Genomic DNA, 25,644 nt, shown 5'->3' on the forward strand with positions numbered 1-25,644 from the left:
ACAGAAACCTTTATGAAGACACCTGGGTGTCCCCAAATATCTACCCTTGATGGGTGAAAACACCAGCTGCTGAGATACACAACTGTTTAAGTGGAGTTGGCACATGCACAGGATTGGTCTACGTCACTAGAAGTTAATATACTGATGTTATGAAGTCCCACTCTACCTAATGGAGCTTACTAAATAGTATATTTGTTCTTCATTGGTTATGGTGTTTTTCTAAACTATTCACACTCCAGGTGTTAAACTTTGACCTCGATGAAGTAAGAAAGGTTAGTGACATGAGAAACTTGTGTAAAAGTTATCTGAGTAAATATTAAACAATATTCTGTTATTTATTGATCATGAGGCAGCTCTAAGCATTTAGTTGAACCAACCACTTAAACTGATTAATGTGGTTACTGCCTTGTAATAAGCTGTAATATTTAACACCTTCAGAACTGTGATAAACTTGAGGGTGATCCCAAATAATCCATTATAAATCTCAAAGGCAACTTTTCACATCAAGTGTTTCTTCAGTTTTAAATAGTCATGGTTATGCTGTAAAAGAAAATGTGCAACATGTCCATATCTGAAGGTAATAAAAGACTTTAAGAGGGAGATACATGGAAATACTTGAAGTAAAAAAAAAAAAAAGCTTGGTTATGGAACTGAAAGTCTTAATAAATCAAGCAATTGATAAGCTGCACACAAAAGCGATGCATTCTGTAAAGCCGAATTAATTTAACTGAGTGCAGATTTTACGATGACTATTTGCACCCATCTATCTTTAATCCATCAATGTATCATCACATTACTGGTCACACAGTGATACTTTTTTAAATTATGTTTTTGTAATAAGATGTCTCTATAAATAATGATTAGTCCCTCTCAAAATCTCATTTAGTCTTCCTCTCTTGCGTACCGGGGCCTTGTAGTCTAAATCATCCATGGACCTGAAGAAGTCCAGGCTCTTGGCAGCGCTGAGTTTGCCTTGCTCCAGCGTTGTGGTGTTCAGGGAGTCGAGTATTTCCTCCAGCAGATTCATCTGGCCTGAGTGGGAAGAGTCGATGTCGAGCTCCAGCGAGTAGGAATCATCGCTGTCTTCAGTGTAGGAAGGAACATCCCCGCTGTCCTCTGAGGAGATTCTGCGTTTAGAGGAGAAGCGACAGTGACGGGCAGAGTTAAACGCTGGGTCATCTTTCAGAAGATAACTGTGTTTTTAGAGAACATCAAATGCTAATCTTTGCTGTGAACTTTCAAACATAATATTTAATGTACAGTAAATTATGTATTTTTGTCAACAGTTTCTCTGCGATAACTAGAACCAAAGTAGTTACAGTACATGACTGACATTTCTTTCAACTTACAAAATACTGTATGTCCACTTGGGGGCAGTGTTATCATGAGTAAAAAAGATTCATTCAGCTAGGAAATGCACTTTTCAACAGGCTATCAACTTTTTCTTCATAAAATGAATCAGTCAGCCAGTAATCTTGATATACCTGACATGCATAATTAAAACAACATGAAAATGGCTTCAGTGAAAAAATACTGAGGGGCAATAGGTCATAAAAGGAGAACTTACTTGCTTGCACTGTCCAGCTCATCATCATCAAGTCCGTAGCCAAGATCTCGAGGGCCCATGCTCATAGGAGACTTGCTGAAGTTATGCTGTTAATGAGAATAACACAGCAAGTGGATGCAGTTAGACAAAAAGACTATGATAAAACAATAAAAAGTGGACTCAGGGGGAGCCTCAGCTTAAAGATACAACATGGAGTCTAGACAGAATGTGGTGTTCTGCTGAGGTACAGCTTTTCATAAAAATATGACTTGGGACTCGGTAGAAAAAAGATGCAGGTCTGTGTTTGGTGGGTCCCCATAAGACAGGAGTACTAGCTTGTTTTAATGAGCCTGAACCCTCAGGGTTGAGACTAAATTTGTCAAATTTGAGTCTGGGGATAAAAATCTTTAATATCCCCTGCAGGGTTTTTATCAAACTCAGCATTATATGTGAACTACAAGCTACTTACGCACTGTGAGTTAAGATGAGGGCAACAGCAGAAATCATTTGTATTACAGCACCAGTGCATGTGATTGTATTTGTCACTGCTGCGTGTTGAATGATCAGTGTGTACTGTAGTTGTCTGACACAGTTTAATAAGCCACCTGTGTACCATGTTTAATGGGCGGGTTAAAGAAGAGACAGAAGCTTTACAGAGCAGGGCAGGACTCTCCCCATGGGAGCCCAAATCTGCCCCAGGCCACTTATTAACATGCCTTCCACTACGACGCACATGTTCCTCCCTCACTGCGTGTGCATGTTCGTTTATGTTAATACTATCTTTCACTTTCTAATGTACACTCTTTGCTTTTTGCCCATTTACCTTCTTATATATTGATGCTCACCTTCTATGTCTATTTTTTGGTAATATCTCAAATTGTCTTTCTCTGCGTTTTGTGCACATACAGGCACTAACGGGATGCAGTTAAGTTAACATGCTATCACTGCTAACAATCTGTGTGTGCGCATGAGTGTGCACTGCAATGTTTTCCCTGTTTTTTTTAGTTTTTTTTTTTTTTTTTTACACTTACTTGGCTCCACCTCTCTTTTTCTCTGCGTGTTTCTTTGTAAACTCACGTTAGCCACATTATCAAAGCCCAACACTGAGAAAAAGGCTCTTTACAACCCTAAAAGTGAGCGGAGCACAGGGGGTGTGTTTAAGAGGTGAGGATGATAGTGTGGTTTTGGGTCGCAGGAAAATCAGAGGCACAAAGGTGAAAAATAGTGAGAAACATTTATGGAAAAGAAAACGGAACACAAGACAGAACGATCGAAGGAGGAAGGTAAGGAATGAAAAAGGGAAGGAAGGAAATGTAGAGAGGTGAGGAAAGATTCCTCAAAGCCCCAAAGAATGATGGGAATGGTGGGGGTGGGGTGGGGGTCAGTATTGGAACCGTGAACCAAGCCGGTCTTGATTAGCCGACACAGTGCCAGCCAGACAGGCGGAATGTAACGTGTGGCTGGCCTGGCCTCATTTAGGGCCTGTGTTCGGCCAGGGAAGACACACACATACACGCACACGCACACACACGCGCACACACGCACACGCACGCACGCACACACACACACGCGCACACACACACACACACTCTCTCCCTCTCTCTCTCACATACGCACACTCAAGTCACATACGCACCCTATTACAAAAAACACAAAGAGTTAAAGTGCCATTTTCTCCATAAAAGTCAGCGGAGGAGATGTGTGCAGTAGCCACTTAAGCCTCTCAGCCATCGGGCTAAACACGAACACATGTGGTGGCACTGCTGATTGGCCAAGCTGCTCCCCTTCCATGGTAGCTTGGAGCTATAATGAAAGAGATTTCAGAGGGGCTCAGGCCTGGGATCCCTAAACAGCCTTTAATGGATTCCTGTGTCAGGGCAGTAAATCTGGGGCCAGGCCGACATGCCAGCCAGCCAAAGCGGGCCAGCAGAGCGGAGATGCACCTGTGAGATACTTGGGGAGGGTCGGCTTTAGACAGCAATACTTACAAACACTACAAACACATGCACTGTATGTTTATGGTGCGTGCAGTAATTTAGTCCGTTCATTTGTGCGACAGGGCTGTGTGCAGGGAAGCGGGGCCTCTCTCTGCGTTTAGGTGTTTATTAAAGCAAGGTGAACCCATACACAACCAGACACAGGTCATGAAGCCTGGCCCTCTGATCTCGGTTACAGCTTTGGTGCCGTCTACCTGAGAGGAAGTTCCATAGGGAGCAGTAAATGGATGGTACCTCACTTCACGGCTTTATCAATTTGTCATTCCCTCTCTTCACTGTGACCCTTTAGTGCAGCAGTTAAGATTAAACTATTTACAACAACTGAGCATTTTACGATAGAAGCGCCAAATTTGGCACAGGAGTAGGTTTATATCCTTTATGCTTTTTGAAAATGGCCAACATATTGTATTCATTTTACTGGTAATGTGAGGTACTAAGTATGCTTTTGTCAGTTACTTAATATACATAATATTACTGCTCCTCCAGAGCTGTCCAAACCAACAAGAGCAGTTAAATCTGAGACCTAAAATTAGATGTACTGTATGCCAATGTAAAAAAAAAAAACAACAAAAATATAGACTCTTCAAATTTAGACATTCACAATGAGATATTCTCAACCAGAGCAAACAGGTTCTGTGTTAAAGCTGTGACAGCTCTACCACCATCCCATATCTCCCCAGGCCTGACAGGACAGTGGAAAGCATGAAATAGCAGAACAACAGATTATCATACTGCGCCTTCATTAGCTTCTTGCTGTCGGCTAATGGGAATCTGAAAGGTGAAAATGAAAAAGCGATTCTCCCTCCATGCTTTCTCGTCTCCCATTTTCTCCCTCCATCACTCCGCTGTCAGTGACAGATGTCATTGTCTGGCTCTCGCTTCCTTCCTCTCCACCACAAGTGAGACTGTACAGAACGCAGAGAGCGAAAGAGTCAGGAGGAGATACAGCAGAGGAGCAGGCGTCATGAAAATTATAAAAATGGTCAGGGTATTTCAGCAAAACCAGCTCGATCCAGTATTTTGGAAGAGGTGGGGAAGCCTCTTGTGTTTCTTAAATCAAGGAAAAGATTTGACATCTCCGCTTCTCTTGCAAAGTGAACTCCTTTTTACTCTGCAGGATGCATTTCTTCATTATTTTTATGTTATTTTGTGATTATATTACTTTGGCGTCTGTGTCCCTGAGTATCTGGCTAAAGAAGAAAAAGAATCCTGACTCCCTCCAGTTTCATTGTCAGACGAAAAAAAAAAAAAACACATACTCTCTTTTCTTTAGTCCAGATTACCAGTCTTCAGTTTTGGATTGTGAGTAAATGAGGGCAGAATGGTTAACAGGACTAAATTATCTTTTATTCTGACCCTTTCATACCCGGACCCTCCAATAAGCAAAAAGGTATGAAATATATCTAAGGGGGCTTGAAAAAAGTCTTCAGATTTGATATAACAAATTACATTTCATTTCTGCGGTTATGAGGGGAAAATAGTCATCATCATCCATTTTAGTAGCTGCATTTGGAGAAACAAACTTTCCCCTCCTATTCCCTTCCTTCCCTGCATGACCGGTTATGCGGAACAACTATGCCTCTCTGTGACAGGGCCAAACGCAAGCGGACTTTAATAGCAAGTCTTACATTATACATTTCATATGGTATTTCTGAGTGGGCACTGATCTCACAACTTGGCAGTGTATGTAAAGAGATGCCGGTAAAATGCAAACAAACCTTGGGGAGAGGCAGAGGCTTTGTAGAAGTATGGCCAAGTCTGTGTCTGCCTGTTTAAGAGCTGCTCACTCGAAAGGGGGGGGGGGGGGGGGGGAGAAATAACGTTTGAGGCAAGATCCACTGCGTTTCTGTCCAACTGGCTGTTGCTGAAAGCCCACTTCCTTTTCGCTTAAAACATGAGCCATATAAAAGAAGGAGAATGTGCATTATGCTCATTCTGTTAGACTAAACCAAACTCATCCAGTAAAATCACCAGGTGTCTTTCTGTGAATGGGTGCAGTGCAGTACTGTGACGGTGCCAGGAGATGGCACTTTGGTTTCAGCAAGGAGGCCGTGACTTAGTTACTTGGTCTCTGAAGTGGGGAGAAACTGGGCAAAAGTGAAGACTACAAACGCATACAAATAACCATGTACACACACACACACACACACACACACACACACACACACACACCACACACACACACACACACACACACACACACACACACACACACACACACACACAGCTATGGACACAGCCACTGTACTTAAAGTTCACTGGGTGCATCATAATTATTGATTTAAAATATTTATCCATAATATTAATCTTACAATGAATATTATATGCATATTTGAACAATTTTCCATTTTACAATCACATCAAAAACTATTATTATGCATTATGACAAACACGCAGAGTATGCTCTATAATCTACAGTAAGTGAATATGTTGTGAAACAGTTATTAGCTATTCAGTTTACTCAGAAAGTATTGCTTTTGCATATTGTCCATATTACAGCATTTTCAATCATGCACTGAATATAATGAAGTCTGTGGACTGCATTATGAGCAATACTTCAAGTTAAGTGTTGTTGTATTAAAAATACATATTAGTGTAAGCATGTTCAGAGACACATGATAGTTGTTCAAGCCGAAATCATCAACACACAAATGTGCATTTCCCTGAACACAACACAGACACTTCACAAGTCATGTGTACAGTGTACATATGTGTCCACTGGCCATGAACACATGAGCTGTCTCCCACTGATGGAGCACACACAGATATTCACCCATGCATTCACACACACACACACACACACACACACACACACACACACACACACACACACACACACACACACACACACACACACACACACACACACACACACACACACACACACACACACACACACACACACACTGAAGTATCCATGTGACTTTGTTGCTCTGGTTTACATCTGTGTTAACTCTCTTCTCTGTTTCCCCTCCACACGGAGCTGAGTGGTGTTTTCCGGGCTGGCATCTTTTCTGCCTCACCAGGTGAAGAGTCCACAGCCTGGGGCTGAGCCCGGCCACAAGCCTGCTGGCTGTCATTGTCCATAACATTGTCCCAACCCCTACTCTCCTCTGCTCTCTTAACAGCTGTCATTCTGTTGCCTCCAACCTGAGGCGAACTGTTTAATGCATGCATGTTTGTGTACATGGGGCACACACACTGAAATACATGCTCATGTACAAAAGGGCTGAGGTACAGACACACTTTTTGTTTACGGACGCTTACAGCACAATACCACATAAAACACGCACACACAAAATATACTAAATCTTACATACAGAATCTCAAAAACAAAAGTGGCACTCACACACAAAACCATCCAGGAGCAAGAACAATGGTTGCTGTTTGTTGTATCAGACGAGAAGTCAGCAGTCCAATTCAGTCTTGTTTTTGTCAAACGAAAGGATTACTCCTACATTCCTAATCAACAAGCTCACCAAACACTACAAATCACCCACATTGCCGGATACGGCTGAAATATGTACGCATATGACAGCAGCACTTTCACTTTGGTACATGTGTTGACTGATCAAATAGAATATGAATTTCATAACTCTGATTATTTTTGCTATGATTAATTAAAAGAAGCTTCTCCAGGATCATTCATTTCATTTCAAGGACAGACTTAGAGGTGTTTGCTAAAAAATGATGAATGATAAAAATGTATCAGGATTTTTCTTTTCTGTCATACACGAGTGGAGAATGTCTTTAATCAGATCACATTTTTTTGTGGCTTCTGATGAAAACATGTCTGTGAATTTATCTGGCAGATGAAGAGGCATTTGTTTGTCACTTGGTCAAAGGTATGAAGATGCAAAGAGGACACAGGGAGGCGGCGTAGCAAAGGACACAATGCACAAGAATATGTCAATATGTCACCTGGTGTATATAATGCTTAATATCTTTTTACTTTGAGAGAGGTGAGGGAGCAGTTTTGTTCCCTTGTGTTTGAATAAGAAGGATCACAACTCCTGCTTTGATGTCGTTTCACATAGGAACAGTAGGATCTTTTTTTTTTTCTTATTTATAAGATTATATTTTTAAGATTGAAAAATAAAAGCTGTTATTGTCATATGGAGACATATTTGGATTTGTGGATTATATGGACAGAGTCAGGAGCCTGGTTTGTGCACAGAGAGGGACTAGGACATACTGCAAAGACTGAGGAGCTAGAAATAAGGGTAGGCCAAGCAAAGGAGGTCTGTGTGTGGGCATGAGGAGAAGAGGAGCTATGAGGATAAGAGGATAAAGGTGTGTTTTTTTTCATGTTACTTAACCTTTATTTAACCAGGTTAGTCCCACTGAGATCAATTTCTAGTGCAGGGAACACCTGGTCAAGACAGTTTTGGGCAGAACAACAGTATAAAGATTTCATAGGAAGCAATCTCAGGAAACAAACACAGAAAGGTGGCAGACGGAGAGATAAGAGAGTGTGAGAACAATAGCTATGTTTTTTGGGACTGTAATTGAAATATAAATAAGGTGTGCCATTAACAGTTAGGTAAAAGTAAAGAGTAAAGTGTAGCAGCTTCAGAAAAAAAAAAACCAGGAGACCTAAAAGGAGCCTTAACTTCATTACATACTTGCCAAATAATTTTTCAATGGTATTTTATAAACAAAAAACATTCTTCCCGACATTTGTTTTTCCTGAGTTTTTTTTTTCCCCCACATGCATTTTGAGTTTCTAACTAATGTGCTTTAATTTGTGTAATAAAGACATGAAACCAAGCGATTACGGATATCCTGAAAAACAACAAAACACTGAAAGCATCTCCAGTTTCCTGACAACATTTGTTTGGGAGCAAATGTTTTGAAGAGTTTCAATCTTTCAGGGGTTACTGCACACCGACAGGCCATAAATTATCAAGGCTTTCTTGGCTTCTCCATTTTCAGTCTTTTTGACAGAAAAGAATCTTGGATCGACAGACTCTTCAAAACACACAAAACAGGAGGGTTTGCATGAGGGTTTTACTGTGTATGGGTTGGTATAATATACTGAACCACCCCAACCTGGATTAAGAACTATTAGCAGTTAAGAAGGCGATGTGAAAAGGTAAGAATGTGTTGTGTATAGCTAAAGAGAAACTGATGGACTATATATAAACACTAACAGACAAAACCAGTGCTGTGGGACATGCTATCCCGTGTCCTGCGTGTCCCTCCTCCAGTGGTCCCCAGGGACCCGTTACTGTGGCAATGAACAGGCCTCAGTGGCATGGACAGGGGCGTGAGTGTGTGTATATCCTGAATACAGTGCATGTGTGTTTGTGGGTGTGTGCGCACATCAACTGCATGTTAACTTTTAATCTGAGTCTGTGTGTGTGTGTGTGTGTGTGTGTGTTTGCTGGCCCGTCTTTGTGTGTGCACTAGCTGGGGGGGAGGGTGTCCGAGGAGGCCTTTAGAAAAGCCCTAATTGCCGTTCCTCTCCTCTCCCCGGCCGTCACACCTTCCTCTGTGCTAAGACTTTCCAGCCTCATCACACACACAGGAAACACAACGCTAATTAGAGACAGCACAACCTCTCCTAATCACACTCTTACATGACTGTGACTAAAATGTCAGTGTGTGCATGCAGGCATGTTTTTTTTTGTATTTTTTTCTTTAGACAGAATTGGGAGTCCATTTGCTATTTTTTTTTTCATTTAGCAATAAGAGGTGGAAACGCTCCAGCTGGGATTACAGAGGTATAGATATGCAGTGGGAGATATAACTAGTATCCCTGAGGCTGTATGCATGTGTTTTGTACTGTACAGTGTGCAATTTTAATTACATAAAACTAAACTTCCAACACTAAGAAATATAAGTGAGCATATTCATTTACACTACACTGCAGTGTCTCATAATTTTCTAATGTTCTTAACTCTCCTGATGAATTTATTGATGAATGTGTATTTTGTGAGCGTGCATGTACTTGCTCATCGTATGCCAGCTCTGCACACAACAAAGAAGAAAATGTGCTATCCAGTTATGGTGCACAAGCAAATTCTTCAGAGGAAATGCTGACCAGCAGATGAGTTGCTTCTACTGTCCGTGCTGTTCAGAGAAAAATACTGAATGTACATCATGAGTGTGTTGAAAGACAAAAATGCTTATCATTACATTTGGCGCCCTGACAAACTACTGTACTTCTAAGAGTTGCTACAAGAGAGAGAGTGAGAGGGAGAAGGAGAGAAAGAGGAGAGGGATGGAGGTAAAAAAAAAAAAGAAAAACGTGGGGATGGAGGAAGGGAAAAAAGAGCAATGGCTGAAAGAGTGAAGAAGTGGAAGACTGCATCCATGTCGGTCCAGTGAAAACTGAGCTCCGGCTTGATAAGTCAGTGTAAATGTAGTTAACTCATTTACTGATGTGAGTCTGTGTGTTTCTGTGCGTGTGTGTGTGTATGTGTGTGTGTGTAACATACCCGTCTCATCTTCTGCAGTCTCCTTGGAGACAGGCTCTTGGTGCTGGTGGGAGACCCTGCACAGACCGTCATCCCCTCTTCTTCTTCTTCCTGAGAGACAGATGAAGAATGTAAATCTTGAAATAAAACATCAGACAGTTTGGGGGAATAATGTGCATTTGCATTTATGTGAATTAACCAGACCACAGGACATTAAATACATTTCTCCCTTATATAAATTAATCCATTTCAAATAAAAGCATTTAATAGATTTCTGAGTTGAATTTAAATGAAGATACATTTTTCTTACCATCAACAAATCCCATGAAAAGATGAGCTGTAACAAGTATTTTGTATCTAAAGCCTGATACAGCTTATTCCTCTGTGACATGGACCCAAAGTCTTATAAATAATAATCTATAAACTGTTGCCTGGTGACATGATCCTTCATTTTCACCATAATGAAGGATGTACTTTATCTTAGTCAATCCCACATACGCCGTTCTGTTACTGAGAATACTTAATACTTAATACTCAAATTTGCATCTGAAATAGACCCGCCCCAAAAAATATATTATTTGGTTCTATTTGAGTGATGTTTGCTTTAAACTACAGTATCATTTTGGTTTTTTTTTTGTTGTATCAAAATGAAAGTATATATTTGTATTTTTAAAGATTTATGTCTTCAGTAGGAACTAATGGGCTTGGGTCTGACAGCCACAGACACAGTAGTGAAGTCAGAAAGTACTGAGAGGACTAAAAAAATTTTTGGTTTTTGTCTTTCATGGCATTTTTTTTGACAATAAGATATATGGTATATCACCAGCCTTATACACTAGCAGGTTACAACAATAATAATCAAGGTAACCAAATCTGATCAGTTTAATTTCAATATGTTTGTGCCTGGGGTCTTTGTGCAGACATCTGCAGCTAGAAGTATCACATTGTAAAAATGCTCTGCAGATTAATTGTGATCCTAAGAAACTTGAATTCATTTGTCTTCTGCCTGCACAGGAAATCTGACTTCAAAATTGGATGGATTTCAGCACCTCTGTTTGCCTGTACTGTGTGTGTGTGTGTGTGTGTGTGTGTGTGTGTGTGTTTGTGTGTGCATGCACGGCGCGGAGCGCTGCGTGCTCCTCTTGTTCATCATCAGTGCCCTCTCTCCTCAGTTTCCCACTGACAGATCAAACTGCTATTGCCTTATCAAATCCATCAGGCTTATGGAAACATACACCTCGTTACATTAGCTTTGAGGAAATCACAGGCTCACTGATGAAATATGCAGACAATAAAAGAGAAAGAGGGGCTGGGGCTCGGATGACATGACAGGCCATAGCCAGAGGGGCGCTGGTTAAAAATGTACAGCTTGAACAAAGCGCTAAGCAGGCTTCAACAGTCATTAAAGGCCCCTGCGTCAGAATCACACACTCCATGTAAAGCAGCCTTCCTGTCTGCTTCTATGAGGGGGGTGTGTGTCTATCTGTGTGCCTCAGAACACAATTATGTGTACATGTGTGTATGTATGCCGGTATGAGTGCGTGCATGTGTGTCAGAGAGGTGTGAAGGTCTGCACTGCTCACCCTTGCTTTAAGTCTGCCCTTAATGTCCCGGATGCCCCTCTTGGCATGACTCTTGGCCTAGGTGGAAAAACAACACACAAACACACAAACATGCACACGCACACACACACACACACACACACACACACACACACACACACACACACACACACACACACACACACACACACACACACACACACACACACACACACACACGCAAACACACACACACAGATTACTAATCAAAACATGTTGCATTAACATTCTGCACTGGTTTCATGTAACATCAAGAAATGCTTTGATCCCTGTGGCAAAAACACGGAGACAAAAGGTTGGATAAGAGAGCCTCGCAAACTAACAGGAGGCGATAACATGAAAGGGCACCCTGACCACCTATTGTACAGCACATAACGACATGCTACTGCTCATCAAACACTGACTTGTCATGAACAATGCTTCCACTCGCTCCACAACCAATTGCAACAGACACATTTTACCATAATTTTCATATATTCAAGCATGATGATTCATTTTCTCTAAAGAACCTGCAGAATGTCATGCGAGGTCTATTTCAATGGATTTTTTTTTTTTTTTTAACAGACTTGAGGATTCAATTTAATTTACGTACAGTATTGAACAAAGCACTGATGTGGCTGCCTATTAAGCAGTTTTGCAGAAGAACGTACCTTTGTCACAGCTGTGTTGATGAGTGCTCCTCCTCTCTGTAACAGGCACAGACAATTATTTGTCAGACGCATAAAGACGTTTTGAAGGAGTTTCCACACATGTACACACATTCAAACCAATTATTATCAGGTATTTTTACATCAATTATTCATATAGAGAATATATACACTTTTATATGAGGAGTTTTGCCTTGTGTAATGCATAACCATGAAAAGATGTTGATTGCTTTAAATCAGACTGATTATTTTATGTAACATTTTGCATACATTTGCAAATCTGTGATGTACAGTAAACTCACCAATATCACTATCAATATTTCTACCACATCTCCAACCAACCGAGTAGTCACCCAGGACCAATTTTCAATATCAAAAAATCCAAAACTCCCTCTGCAGCTCAGAATAGCAGTGTAATATCAGTTAAAAAAAAAAAAAAGAAAAAAAAAAAGTGGTGACATCAGGCAAAGTATCATATCGCTGAGCCATGATAAACTGCACGATTCACGGCATTCAGGAGGTTTTTTATTTAGAAGCAGAATAAAACAGCGATGGAAGAGACTGTGTGTGATTGATTTCTACTTTGAGTTCTGCAGACTGACTTTATGGTACCCAATATCTCTGTGTGCCTGTCTTCTTTTCTCACTCTGAGTTGCTGCATCTCTCCTTTGGCGTCTCACTCTTTTTCTCACTGTTTGGTCTTTAGTGTAAGCACAAAGCGTCGGCTAAACGGCTAAACAGAGTAAATGGCAGACAGTGTTTCAGAAGTCGGCGGAGGGAGAGGAGGAGAGGGGCCGAGGTGAAGGCCCCTCTTATAGATCCCTGTCAGTCAGGAAATGTGAACTTTAACAAACCTTTGAAGAGCACTCTAGAGAACTAATTCAGCCTTAGCTGACGGCGTGGGGAGAGAGGGAGGGTGAGGGAGAGGGGGAGGGGGAGGGGGAGGGAGAGATGCTCGGTGAGTGAGAGAGTGAGAGACAGAGGGGGGGCTGTGACAGAGATGAAAAGAGGGAGAGAAATAAAGAGAGAAAGGAGAGGAGGAAAGCGACAGAAGGAGATGAAGAAGGAGGGAGCGATCTATGTTCTTGGGTCGGTTCAGCGGAGTAACGCCTGTGTTTGCTGCCAGATCAACATGTCATGTTGGAGGACGTCTTGTCACGTCAAATCACTTCTGTCTCCCTCCCTGTCTGTCTCCACTGTCCTGCTGCACGCGCCGCTTCACACACCAAACTGCACTCAAGCTGGATCTGTACATTCAGACAGCCCCTTCATTCCAAAGGCAACACCAGGACTTCAAACGGAGTCGTGTCAATCACACTTTCAATTAAATATAACTCTGGAATAAAATGAGTGAAACATAAAAAAAGCCATAGATAAAAGCATTTAGGTGTGAGATGCACGACATTCTGTGAATACCTTTACAGTGTGCATCCATTGCTGATAAGACCTTGAATTACCTGAAGGGATGTAGAAAATAGGAAATATGAATTATCACTTTGCACTCAAGAGCACAGTATGAACATTGCAAAGCAAAGGTAACTATGGATATTACACTGAGACACAGTCCTATAGCTGTTATTGAGCATTTTAAATTCAAGTCAAATATATTTCTGTATTGATCAGGACAAATGTAGTGACAGTATTAGGGAGTGTGGTTGAAGAAAATAATGAGGGTAATAAAACTAAGCTCTGCAATATGTCTTGGGCCTTAATTCTGGTAAAACTCTTTTCAGTAAACTTTCAAAGTGAAAAGTTATTTTCTTCTTTTGTCCCTTTTGCTCTTTAACCAATAATAATAACAATGATAAACTAAAACATTTACTGCTGAAAATTACCTTGAAATAATGGACTTGTGAGGGCAGAATGGAGGATTGTTTAGAGAATATAATTACAGATGACAGTGTGGGTTTGGGTCAAGATCAGAATAGATAAGCCTAATAATATGATGGGTATTTAGCTGCAGCATCTGGATGGCATTTCTTTTCTCTTGTCGTGTAAATATGACTCAGACCTGAGGTGTTACGATCAAAACAACCTAATTTGTCTGAGCAGTCCTGTGGGATTTGTTTCACTCTCAAACTTCTGATGTCTCATCCGCTTTCTTCACGTGCAATAATGCCCATTCCTGCCAACATATCGTTAATTCTGCCGTCAATCTTCTTTTGCCACGGTCAGATTTACATGTCCCCCTGTGTATCAGTTCCAATAGAGACTTTTGCTACAAATGTCACTCAAGATGCACGCAGAATATAAAAACCAATTTACTCTGAGAGACTTAGTTTACACTTATTTTAGAGCAGCTGCCAGCAACGTTAACGTATATTAATAATGATTTCATTCTGTTTTTCAAAAGGACAATAAAGTTCATCGGTGCATTCATATTTAAAGCGCCTTATGTGGTCACACGCATGTTTATTAGACAATGGCAAAATGAATTAAACAATAAGGACCAGAAATGTTTTCAAATTAACATTTTATAAAAATGTATATAAGAAGACTACAGAATAGTATATAATTTACCAACTTTTTATCCAGTTTATTATTGTGTGATTTGCCTTTTTGCACATGTAACTGGTGTACAGTTTTAAGAGAGTTAGATTTTATTTTATTTGGGGAATGGAAGTGTCTTTAAAGGTTGCTCCTTATTTTGTTCACAGTTTTTATATCTTACTGTAGTACAATCATTTCTGCCATTTGCATGAAATATGGCAAATAAATATAATGTGACTAATTGATAGACAGCTCCAGCACTACTCACTTCCACAGAACCCCCCCTCTGTGATCTCCTCTTCAAACACGTCGGTGAAGCCGCGGCCTGCGTTCAATTTGGCCAGCCGTCCGTCGATGAACTACAACCATAAATTACAACGTGCTTATTAAAGAAGGGGGGTGGTGGGGTGGGGGGTGGTGGGGTGGACACACTTAAACAGACACACAGCCACATACACACAGATTCAAACACTCCAGCCACAGTGGGGTGTTATTAATCCTACCTGACGGAAACTACATCCTAAGATTAGGTGGGTTGCTGGTAATAGGGATTTGGTAATGTGGAGCAGATGAGGGATTAGGGCAGCAGACTACATGCTGCACACTGTCTGAGACATGAGGAAGTTTCATTTCCTCCCTTTGTAACATGGAGCGCATAAAACTCCATCTCATAAATATGGACCTAACAGCCAAGACAGCTACACATTTCATGAGCACAGTCACAAATGCACATAAATATGTTATGCAGGTACAAGCAAACACGCACACAAACATCGACAAACATACCAGAAAATTTGTGATTAACACAATAAAATAACAATCTTAAATTAAGTTGAAATAAGTTGAGAGTTTTTAACAGGCCATGACTGAATAAATCAGGGGAAACAAAATGATGTCAATAATACATGAAAGGATTTTTTCTTAGCATTTTGGACCTTTACAAAAGCTCTGGTGCTTTCACCAAACACTTTACAGGCTCAGTGATCTGACTGTCCGCTGCATCTTTTTTCTATAAATATATATATATATATATATATATATATATCATCTTCCTAAATACTGAACATAAATAAAATCTTTGAATTTCGTCAAAACAATTATGTGACTGTAGATCACTCAATCACACACATGGTGCACTGTTTTATATTAACTAAATCCAACCACATTGACCCACAAGTTGTTGTTAGTTTCCTGTCCCATCGCTTACAATATCAGCAAATCTCTGCGTGGAAAGAATACTTTCCGCTGACAGTCTTAGACTCCTTTTGGAAAGTGTCTGGTGTAAAAAAACAAGCAGCTGCAGAGAAGTATTTTCCTTTTATTTTCAAGATGCAAGGCTAAGGTCTACTGAAGTTCTGAAAAACAAATTTTTCTAATTTGTGCGCGTCTTTGTTCTCAACTTTAAACTTAGATCTGTCCTTTTAATCCATTCAGGGCTTATTTGTGTAGAGGTGTGAGTGAAAAGCAGCCAACAATCAGCACTCGTGTCATTTGGATTTAAAGCTGAAATTTACCGCATTAATTAACAATCATCACCTCCTACCTTTCAAACAATCTTTTGTGTTTTAAAGAAAAACAACAAATGGTACACTATTCTTTTGAATACAAAGAGTTGACTGCAACACATTGTCAGACATTTTTAACAGAGGCAATCCAACATCCACCTCTGTATCCAAAGTGTAACAACAGTGTAGGTTGTTTTAGGGTGCATGTCCTCAGGGACAGCCCGCTAACTAGCGACCGACACGGTCACCCGCTCCTCTGGTCAGAAGAGCTGGAAACTCATCATTAGATCATTTTAATGAGAGGTGAGACTGCAGGTTCCGACCACTGCTCCGCTACTTGGCTGGCCCAATTAGTGCAGATAATCAACCCAAATCATCACCTAGCCAAAGCCCCCCACCCCCACCCCCCTCGCCATCTCCCTCCACACACCACAGCCAGATTACCTGCCTCACCGTGGGCCTTAATTAGACATTACTCAACAATAGCAGACCATAATCACCACACTCTCACGCACATGCAAACCAACACCAGCAGCACATCATGCACACGTGCACGTACAACAAAAACAAGTAGACAAAACATGGGCTAATTTTCTTTGTTTTGAGAGTGAGCCACCAAAAATAAATAAATAAATAAATAAATAAATAAATAAGGGGAAAAAAACTCTCTCAAAGAAACAGAAATGAAATTTCAGGATGGGCACAAGTCAGGACCAGCTTCATTCAAACAACAGCGCAGTGGATGATTGAAGAAATGATTGTGTTCAACATATGTGAATCCAGTGATATGAAGAACAAAGTTGCTCCATGAAGTTAAAATGCTTTTGCTTTAATTTTCTAATTTTTTTTATTTTATTTTACCAAAAACAAGCTCAGGCCAAGCTACATGTGTAAATAAAGTCAAACCAAGGCATGCCGTGCAGATTCAGGCGTACCAAGCTTCACACTTGGAGGCAAATCCTGCTCCATCTCTTCATGTCTACATGTCATCTTGTTTCCTGTTGCTGCTGTAGTTGCAAACAGCAGAGAGGGAGAGTTATCCCATCTGGCTACCAGAATACTGACTCACTCTCGGGTCGGTCACAGTGGTCTAGGTTTATTTAAACTAGGGAGTTGTGGAGCCTGAACTTGGGATAAGGACACTACAGGGGTTAATTTAGAGAGATAAACAGAGAGAGCCTTCAGGAAATGGAAATTATTTTTGCAACCTTGGTCTTATTTGTGGAATTTTAGCCCATAAACTGTAGATGCTGAGGGATATAGCAGAAGTCAAATGACTCATAGGTTTCTGAGGGAGAGTTTTGAAGGTTGGATCTGGGTTTACAGCTCACCACCACTTTTGCTAGTGACTAGTGCGAGGACATCCAGCTTTGGCCAAATGGAAGGAGGACTAGGGAGCAAGTGACAACCACTAATGGTGCTCGACATGCTGAGATACATGTCAATCAAGCATAAAAAAGATGATTCTCTAAATCCCCACCAATATTCATAAAATACAATTAGCTCCAAATAAGCTAGTGATTTCTTCAAGAACCGACTATCTGAATGTTTTGTGAGAGAAAATGCAACTTTCTATAAAGAATTCTGTGCAGTAAGAGCTTTATTTGGCCCAGTGTGTGACAGCTGTTTGTGGTGTTACATCTTTATCTATTACTCTTATTGTTGTAATATGGAGACTTGTGGACTCAGTTGAGCGGAAGGAGCCAACCCATGATTCGATTTTTAAATCTAATTATTTCGTTTCGCACCTTTCCTTCTTTCCGAGAATGGCTCCACAATGATATTCATATACACAGAGAACGACGGATGATTATTGATTGATGGGACACATATTGTTTACAAAGACATTATCAGGCCCCCCTGAAGACTCAATAAAAGACTGTATAGCTTAGTTTTGTCAGTAAGAGGAACAGTGTGTGTGTGTGTGTGTGTGTGTGTGTGTGTGTGTGTGTGTGTGTGTGTGTGTGTGTGTGTGTGCATGCCCTTGTCAGTTTGTAAGTGTGTAGGAGCTGAGGATGGTTGATAGGAAGCAGGTTAATGTCAACAGGTTTTCCTCCGCATTCTTGTGGCTGATCTCTCCCACTTGTTTTGTTCAGAACAGAGATGGGCTGGTTGAGTGAAAAGAGAGGAAAAAGTCTGGGAACAAAAATGTGTTAGAAGGAGAAACTGTGACACAAGTGTGTATGGATATATTAATTTCAGGGTTGGCTTAGTGTCTAAATTTCATAGTGACACAAGATAATCTGATTAGATCTGTGGGGATTAGAAAAAATGCAAATATTAAGTATATGATTAATTTAAGGTCCATTTACATTTCTGTAATTTAGCAACTTGGTTTATGCAAATCACTTACAGTAAGTAGTTTGTTATAATAATAACTTTCAAGGGTATGTGAGGTAAGGGTAAGGATATGAAAAGTTATGACTGGCCTTGAATGTCATGTGAAAGCACAATGGTCTCTTATGCCCACTGGGCCATTGAAGGTCCAAAGTATTAATAATGTTTGCTAAATTTTCAACAACAGCTCATATAAAACTGGAATTATTTGTGGCTGATCATGAAGCAAAAGAGCTGATTTACAAGGAATGAAAACAAAACCACTAAATAAAATATCTGTAGAAAAGCAATTTCCTGCTGGGATGGTAACACCTCAAACTCATGTAACACCTCGACATGACACGTGCATGCTTCTGTATGAGTGTAATGTATTTTGTGGTCTACCAATCCAAATAATATGGGTTGAATTTGGCTCAGGTTTGATCTGGTATTGCTACAGTAAACTACTTTGAAAAATCCTACGCCTTGTCCATCATGTGTAACTGAATAAATTCTATATATCATTAAATATTTTTTATTTGTCTAGTACTGATGATTGGCTGCTTGATAACAAGCACAACCCAACCTGTTTGTTTACACAACCCAAGCTCCTAAATGACAAACATGACGCCCTGAGCTTCCCTTCTCTTAACAATCCCATTGGGACATAAGGCACAAGTCGTTCACTTTAGCTGGAGAATAAGGAAAACATACAAACAAGCAAGTAAAATAACTAGTTTCAAAAAGTTAAAAGTTTTAAAAGGTAAAACAGGTTAATTCCTGCTCCTACTGTAATATTTACAATGCAAAATTTCTGGATTTTAGTATTTTATTTAAATATATGACACATAAGTTTATTAGTTACTTTATGTGGCCAAAATGCTATTTTTGTTTTTTTTTTTATTTGGGGGAATATTAGTAAGATAGCAGTTCTATGTACAGGCCTGTAAACATTGTGCAATTTACTGATTGTTAAGACAATAGGACAAAAGGCTTAAAATAGAATAAAAGTTGGTATAAAAATAATCAATAGCAAAACAAGGAGCAGAGGTACTGGGAAAAATCCAAACATCTCTAGTCCCAGAGCATGTACTTATTTTTTATAAAAGACATATATGTGCATGTGTGTGGCCAGGCAAGCTGAGTATTGTTTGTGTGTTTGTGAATGGATATGGGTCATGGCCAGAGCAGAGCTCGGGCGGACTGCTGGCCTCCCTCACTTTAGTCAAAAGAGGAGTGGAGGAGATAAGCTCACCCCATCCCCCGTGCTGGAGAGGAGGAGGAGGAGATAAGAACCCATTTCCCAATGCTACTGCCGAGGCAGGAGCCAGCCGGGAGGATGCTTTGAACTGATGCTCGCTATCTGCTCTGCCTGGGAAAATTATAGACGGGGCAGAGTGTCCAGAGAAACAAAAGGCTGATTGAGGGCCGCTGTGCAGTAACTCTCGGGGGTAAATCACACTACTATCACGGGTCAGAGAGCACAAAGAAAAATTCAAGGGGTGAGAGGAAATTTTCTTCAGTGCCAGAGGTGTCTCTTCACTCGGCTCTGGCTCGGCTAAGTTTAGTATTGCTGAAGGGATTTGGGGGAAAAACATATTAAGTATACATGAGTGATTTTAAGGGAAACTCATGTAACCACACATGAATAAAGGATACCTGCTCACACACACACACACACACACACACACACACACACACACACACACACACACACACACACACACACACACACACACACACACACACACACACACACACACACACACACACACACACACACACACACACACACACACACACACACACACACACACACACACACACACACACACACACTCTACATATACTGCACATAACTAAACACACAACCACAGTGGAGATATTCAGTTATCTGAGGAACAAGTTAGAATTCTAGCCACAGGCTTGTATGTACATGTTGATGACAGAATGCAATCGTGATGTGATTTTTGTACAGTAAAATCACTTTTAACAGGCCTGACTTATCATGGATTTGTTTGTACATTTGGTTAAATTGAGCAAACAGAGAGACATTAAGATGAGTGTTGAGAGATAACCACAGTAAACAGTTTCTAGGGGTCAATAACCGTATATAATCCCAGGCCTCTCTCTTCTCCATTTCTCCTCACTCTGAACAACTAAACTGTCAAGATATTAAATACTAACTTTACCCACTTGACAGTTTGCTGAGCACAAGTGGTGCTGAGAGATACTTTTTTATCTATAAAAATGAAGACTTTCACCCTTCTAAATAAAAATCTGCCCAAAAATAAGCAGCTTGAAAATAAACTGACATTGATGGCAAAGAACAGAGTAACCTGCCATAAGCACTCTGTCATCTTTTCTTATTTGTGCTTGCCAATAGCTTACAGGACAGAGCTGTGCATCAATGTCAATGTACCCATGTAAGTGACAGCAGATGTTTATAGGATATAATTATGATGAATAAATGAGTAAGGGTCCCATTTGTACACATTAAGACAAATATATGCCTAGAATTTTTCACATTTTTAATGGTCAGATCAATTTTACCAGTTACAGTGCGCAAAATGAGTAGTCGATACACACTTACACACACAGGCAGATGTTTGTACCTGTTTGAAGAGCTGCAGGTTGACAGCCATGGATAGGAAGCTCCTCATGGTGCTGGAGCGATGGTTCACAAAGCTCTCCTCACAGAATGTGATTGGCTCCCCCTGAAGAGTCCATGGAGACATTATTGGCAAAAATTAAAATAAACAATTATTTCTAATTAATTTTGGCTCACTTTTCTTTGTACCAATCTGTTTTTCACCATGTTTACTTAGTTCAGAAATGAGCCACAGGAAGGAAGGCAGATGTGTTTGGTGTCTTGAAAGGCAGGGGGTCTAAACTAAAAAAATGTGGTTCATAATATAATTCATAGCACTATGACAATCACATAATGTCTTTTTTCACTATGCACTGTAAAAAGTCTTCTCTAACAAAGAACTATTTCAACTGATTTCTTCATAAGTGGGCCTGAAACAGAAAGTGAGTCTAAAAGAGAGACAGGAAGGAAAGAGGAAGGAAGGAGAAGGCGGAGGAAGAGTATTAGTTAAAGAAAAAAAAAAAAAAAAACAGAAAAGAGTCCCTTATAAAACAGTTCCCCTGGCAGAGCGCACACGATCTCCCCCGGACCAGAAGACAGTGTCCCAGTAAACTCCCCAGTACTCTACACTAACACATTATCACATTATTACTATTTCTTACATCATGTCTGTCGGCCTGTGAGCTATAGACACGGAGGATGACAACAGAACCACTGCAGGCCAATCATACGCAGCCCCACGGTCATTTCCAATTCATGTTTTCTCATAATTAACATAATTCTCACATATTTCAATGATGCTCTAAATTCTTCTGCTGTAAAACAATGTGCTTTGTCTGTTCCAGGCTACGAGCACATTGTGGCACATAAAAACAACTTAACAACCACGGAGACTAACCCCATTTTCAGGGATGATACCAGTGGCCCAAATTACATCACAGCGATACTGCTCCACTTACATCACGAAAAGTTTTTAAGGCGTGTTCTTGTGTAAAAGCTGAGTTGAAAGCAGCTTCAGTTGTAGTTTAATCAGTTTTGCAGTCTCCATCTGGCTACTACAGCCTCGGACCATACTGCAGCGAACAAAACTGAATAGCATTCTGAGAATAACAACTATCTGCTACTAAAAAACTCTCCAAGTCAACTTTTAGACTGGGTCTGTGTACACATACCCAGTATCCTACAAAATCCTGTGGTTCAATCAGGCCTGCACCAAATGCCAACCGCTAGTGCTGCTAAACATCAACATTCATTTTATATTTTTAAACAGGGTTACCAAGGCCACTGTCTTGTAACTGTATTTAACCAATGAAGTAAACTTAAAACTATTTAGAGCACTAGCATGGGGCTGGTACTGTAAATGCATTTGAAGGGACAGTCATTCTCACTCACACCTGGTACTTGCAATGTTTTACCACAGTTTACTGAATCGTGAAAGGATTTAGTGCCTTGCTTGAGGACGAGTCATTTTACAGTAAATGCTGAGTGATAAACAAGAATTACTTCTTAACTTCCCACAAGGCCGCTGTCATCGGCACTGCTGCTCTGGCAATCCCAGTGCTGAACATAAATGGCACATATATCCAGCACTAAAAATGTGTTTGTTTTTTGTTTTTTTTTTAAACTCCAGACTTGATTTTAATGACATTATTTATGCACGACACACACTGGGCCATTCTCCATGCATGTAAGCAAGACACCTATCTCATAGTAGATATGCTGAACCCCCAGACTAAGTGGAAGTTCTCCGAGGATGAATGTTCTGATATGGGAGGAACATAAGCAGTAAGTGGAAATCAATGAATTGAGTTTAAGACACACAGGGATGTGGACGCTGCTAAATCTATGTGCTATAGTCATTTTGATTTAAATTCATATGCTGTAAATTCTGGCAAATGTGTAGCTGTTTTCATTAGATCAACAAGTGAGTGATATCTGACAGCTGTTAATGAGATCATGATGAAAGATTATGGAAATGAATGTAAAGTTATTGTTCCAGATGGATTCAATAATTACACAGAATATAATTATTAATTGGTATTGCATTTGAAGGACCAAGAAAATAGAAAATTGAAGATTGAAATTCCAAATATATATATATATATTTTTTTTTTAATCCTGTGTCATTCTGATTTTATGCTGTTTACAGTTTGTTTTAATTTATTCAAATTATATTTGGTGTTTCTGTAAACCCATGTTACATGTTGGACTGAATCTGTCGTTTTATTTGATTGTTTTTTCGTTGGGTGTTTGGACATATGTGTTAAAAGAACAGTTGGTTGCTGTATGAAAGAAACTGGGTTTCCATCGCAGTTTTGCGCAAAATAGAGGTGATTTCTTTTTAGAAAAGTTGACACAACACTGTTTTTCTACTGAGTTATGTTACGCAAATAAAGCTGGGTTTCCTCCTCCTGCCACGACTTGAATGCAAAAAAAGTGTTCCCATTTAAATTTTGCTAAATATTGCTTTGTCGAACACCTCATACAAGCGTATACATTTTTTTGCGACAATTTCAAATTGCAAATTAAGCAGGTTAATGGAAACGCACCTAGTAACACCTCTTTAAAATAAGTTCAGCAAAAACTGAACAACCTTGAAGTGAGATTTACTGCAGGATTGTTATATAGATATATTCATCTGCTATACATGAGAATAATGCAATTTGAAAGATTTGTGTCTAAAATTGTCTATTCTACTTTTAAAGCCCAACCTGACTGAGCTCCCCGAGCACCCCCACGCCCAGGATTTCACACCTGGTTGCACGATGAACTGGTTACATCCCTACTTGAGTAGAACTTCTGCTAATTCTTCCTTAAATAGGTACCGAGCGCACAACCATGGAATATACACACCCACCTACCCGACTTGGCTTCGTCAATGGTGGTGAAAGTTAATTTGAATCGCTATTTCGGGTTCTTTTGCCAGACACGTGTGCCTTTCTAGGCTGGTGAGAAGTATCTGGGGGAGCATCGACGTGAGCTGAAATTGATGACCTAAGAAATTCTGTTTCTAATCAGCTGATTGCATTTCAACGCAGTATCATTTTCCAGTATTGTTTCATTTACAACTCAGCAAGACTTCTACTAAGCATCCACACCCCTCCTTCTGTCGAGGCATATGGGCCTGTGAACCACAGCGCTCGGCTCAGCTCAGAACAATAACTAGCAGAGTGATATTCCACAAATATCAGAACACAGGGAGAATCATCAGTATCTTCATGAACGCAGATGTGCAGTTTGTGCATGTTTATGTGTATGCATGTATGTAAACTCTAAGGCTTTTACACAGATCCCATCTAAACGAAAACACGGTGTGAGCGTGACTGAACTGAGAATTTTGCTGCATGTTGTGTTCACACACGAAACTACACACACACACACACACACACAGTGAGTCTCAGTGCTTGTGTCAGAGGGGAGGCAGTTTGTTCGTATACTGTCTGTATACAGAAAAAAGAGAGACAGCATCAATAATGTAGCATCTTGACTCCGGTAGTCCACAAAGTCCAATTAATCTCAAAGCCAAAGGAACAAAGGGCTCGCTATTTGACAAACAGGACATGCTGTAGTTTGCTTTGCTCTGACTCAGACTTGATAAGCAGAAAAGATATAGAAAAGAAATGTTAGGGGGGCTTAGTAAAGGAGAGTAAAACACCAAAGGTGGCTAAAAGGGATCTTCAAAGGGAACGTCCTTACTCTTTTCAGTTCCACTGACATTTCACTGCCTCAGACAGGCCCACCTTAGCTCTGCGCTCTGACTGAAAACACACCTTTTACCTTCAGTCAAAACTGCCCCAGTCTAACCAGATGCCAGTGAAATTTGATGTCTGCGAATACTTTTGGAAATAAAAACAGCCTGTGGCCTTTATACTCAGTACAGGTTGTCTTGATATTCAAATGCATCCATAAGTGTATGAGCATTGTTGAAATGTGGTAGTTAAAACAGTTTGGGATTTCTATTTGTCTGTTGCCTGTTGATTATCCAGAGATAAATTATTCGCCCCTTTTAACAAGGTAAGCTTAAACACCGTGCCTCACTCTGGGTTTGATGGGAAACAAGAGTGTAGTCCAAAATTCATTTTCGTATATATGGGCTGTTATATGACAAGTAGTGATGCTATAACTCATGATCACTGTAGTGATTAATGACACTGGATCCTTACGGGTTTATATCTGAGGGCATCTCGGTAGGATCCAAACAGAGCGGCCTGCGCTCTCAGGAAGGCCCTTGCCACACCACTTCCTGTTGCTGTTGACTGCTTCTTCAGCTTGCTCTTCAGAGAGGACACCTGGTGAAAACATAAAGAAAGAGCATAGGAGAGAAAAAGAGAGACAGATAGATGGAGGGAGGGAGGGAGGGGCGGAGAAAGAGAGAGAGATGGAGGGGTAAAAGTTAAATTATCACCTCTGAAATTGGTGGAGGAAACAGCTAGCCCATTCTGGGTGTGAAGTATCACATTTGCAGGTCATCTCAAAAAAGGAAAGAAAAGAAGGGGAAAAGCTTCAGCCTTTCCCCCAAGCTTATCTGTT

General features: G+C 40.3%; 1 protein-coding gene across 2 annotated transcripts in view; it reads right to left on the reverse strand.

Annotated features, from left to right (window-relative positions):
* dennd1b (DENN/MADD domain containing 1B) overlaps nucleotides 1-25,644 on the reverse strand; it is a 106,107-nt gene that overhangs the window by 5,272 nt on the left and 75,191 nt on the right. For both annotated transcript variants that reach the window (XM_056377721.1, XM_056377722.1), the window contains 9 exons: nucleotides 25,278-25,403; nucleotides 21,140-21,241; nucleotides 14,972-15,062; nucleotides 13,630-13,670; nucleotides 12,217-12,252; nucleotides 11,549-11,605; nucleotides 9,987-10,076; nucleotides 1,568-1,653; nucleotides 905-1,127 (listed from right to left, as the gene is read on the reverse strand). In XM_056377721.1, the coding sequence (XP_056233696.1) occupies nucleotides 905-1,127; nucleotides 1,568-1,653; nucleotides 9,987-10,076; nucleotides 11,549-11,605; nucleotides 12,217-12,252; nucleotides 13,630-13,670; nucleotides 14,972-15,062; nucleotides 21,140-21,241; nucleotides 25,278-25,403 (852 nt within the window). The remainder of the gene's footprint in view (nucleotides 1-904; nucleotides 1,128-1,567; nucleotides 1,654-9,986; nucleotides 10,077-11,548; nucleotides 11,606-12,216; nucleotides 12,253-13,629; nucleotides 13,671-14,971; nucleotides 15,063-21,139; nucleotides 21,242-25,277; nucleotides 25,404-25,644) is intronic.

This window comes from Seriola aureovittata, chromosome 6, assembly GCF_021018895.1.
Source record: "Seriola aureovittata isolate HTS-2021-v1 ecotype China chromosome 6, ASM2101889v1, whole genome shotgun sequence".
Lineage (NCBI taxonomy): Eukaryota > Metazoa > Chordata > Actinopteri > Carangiformes > Carangidae > Seriola > Seriola aureovittata.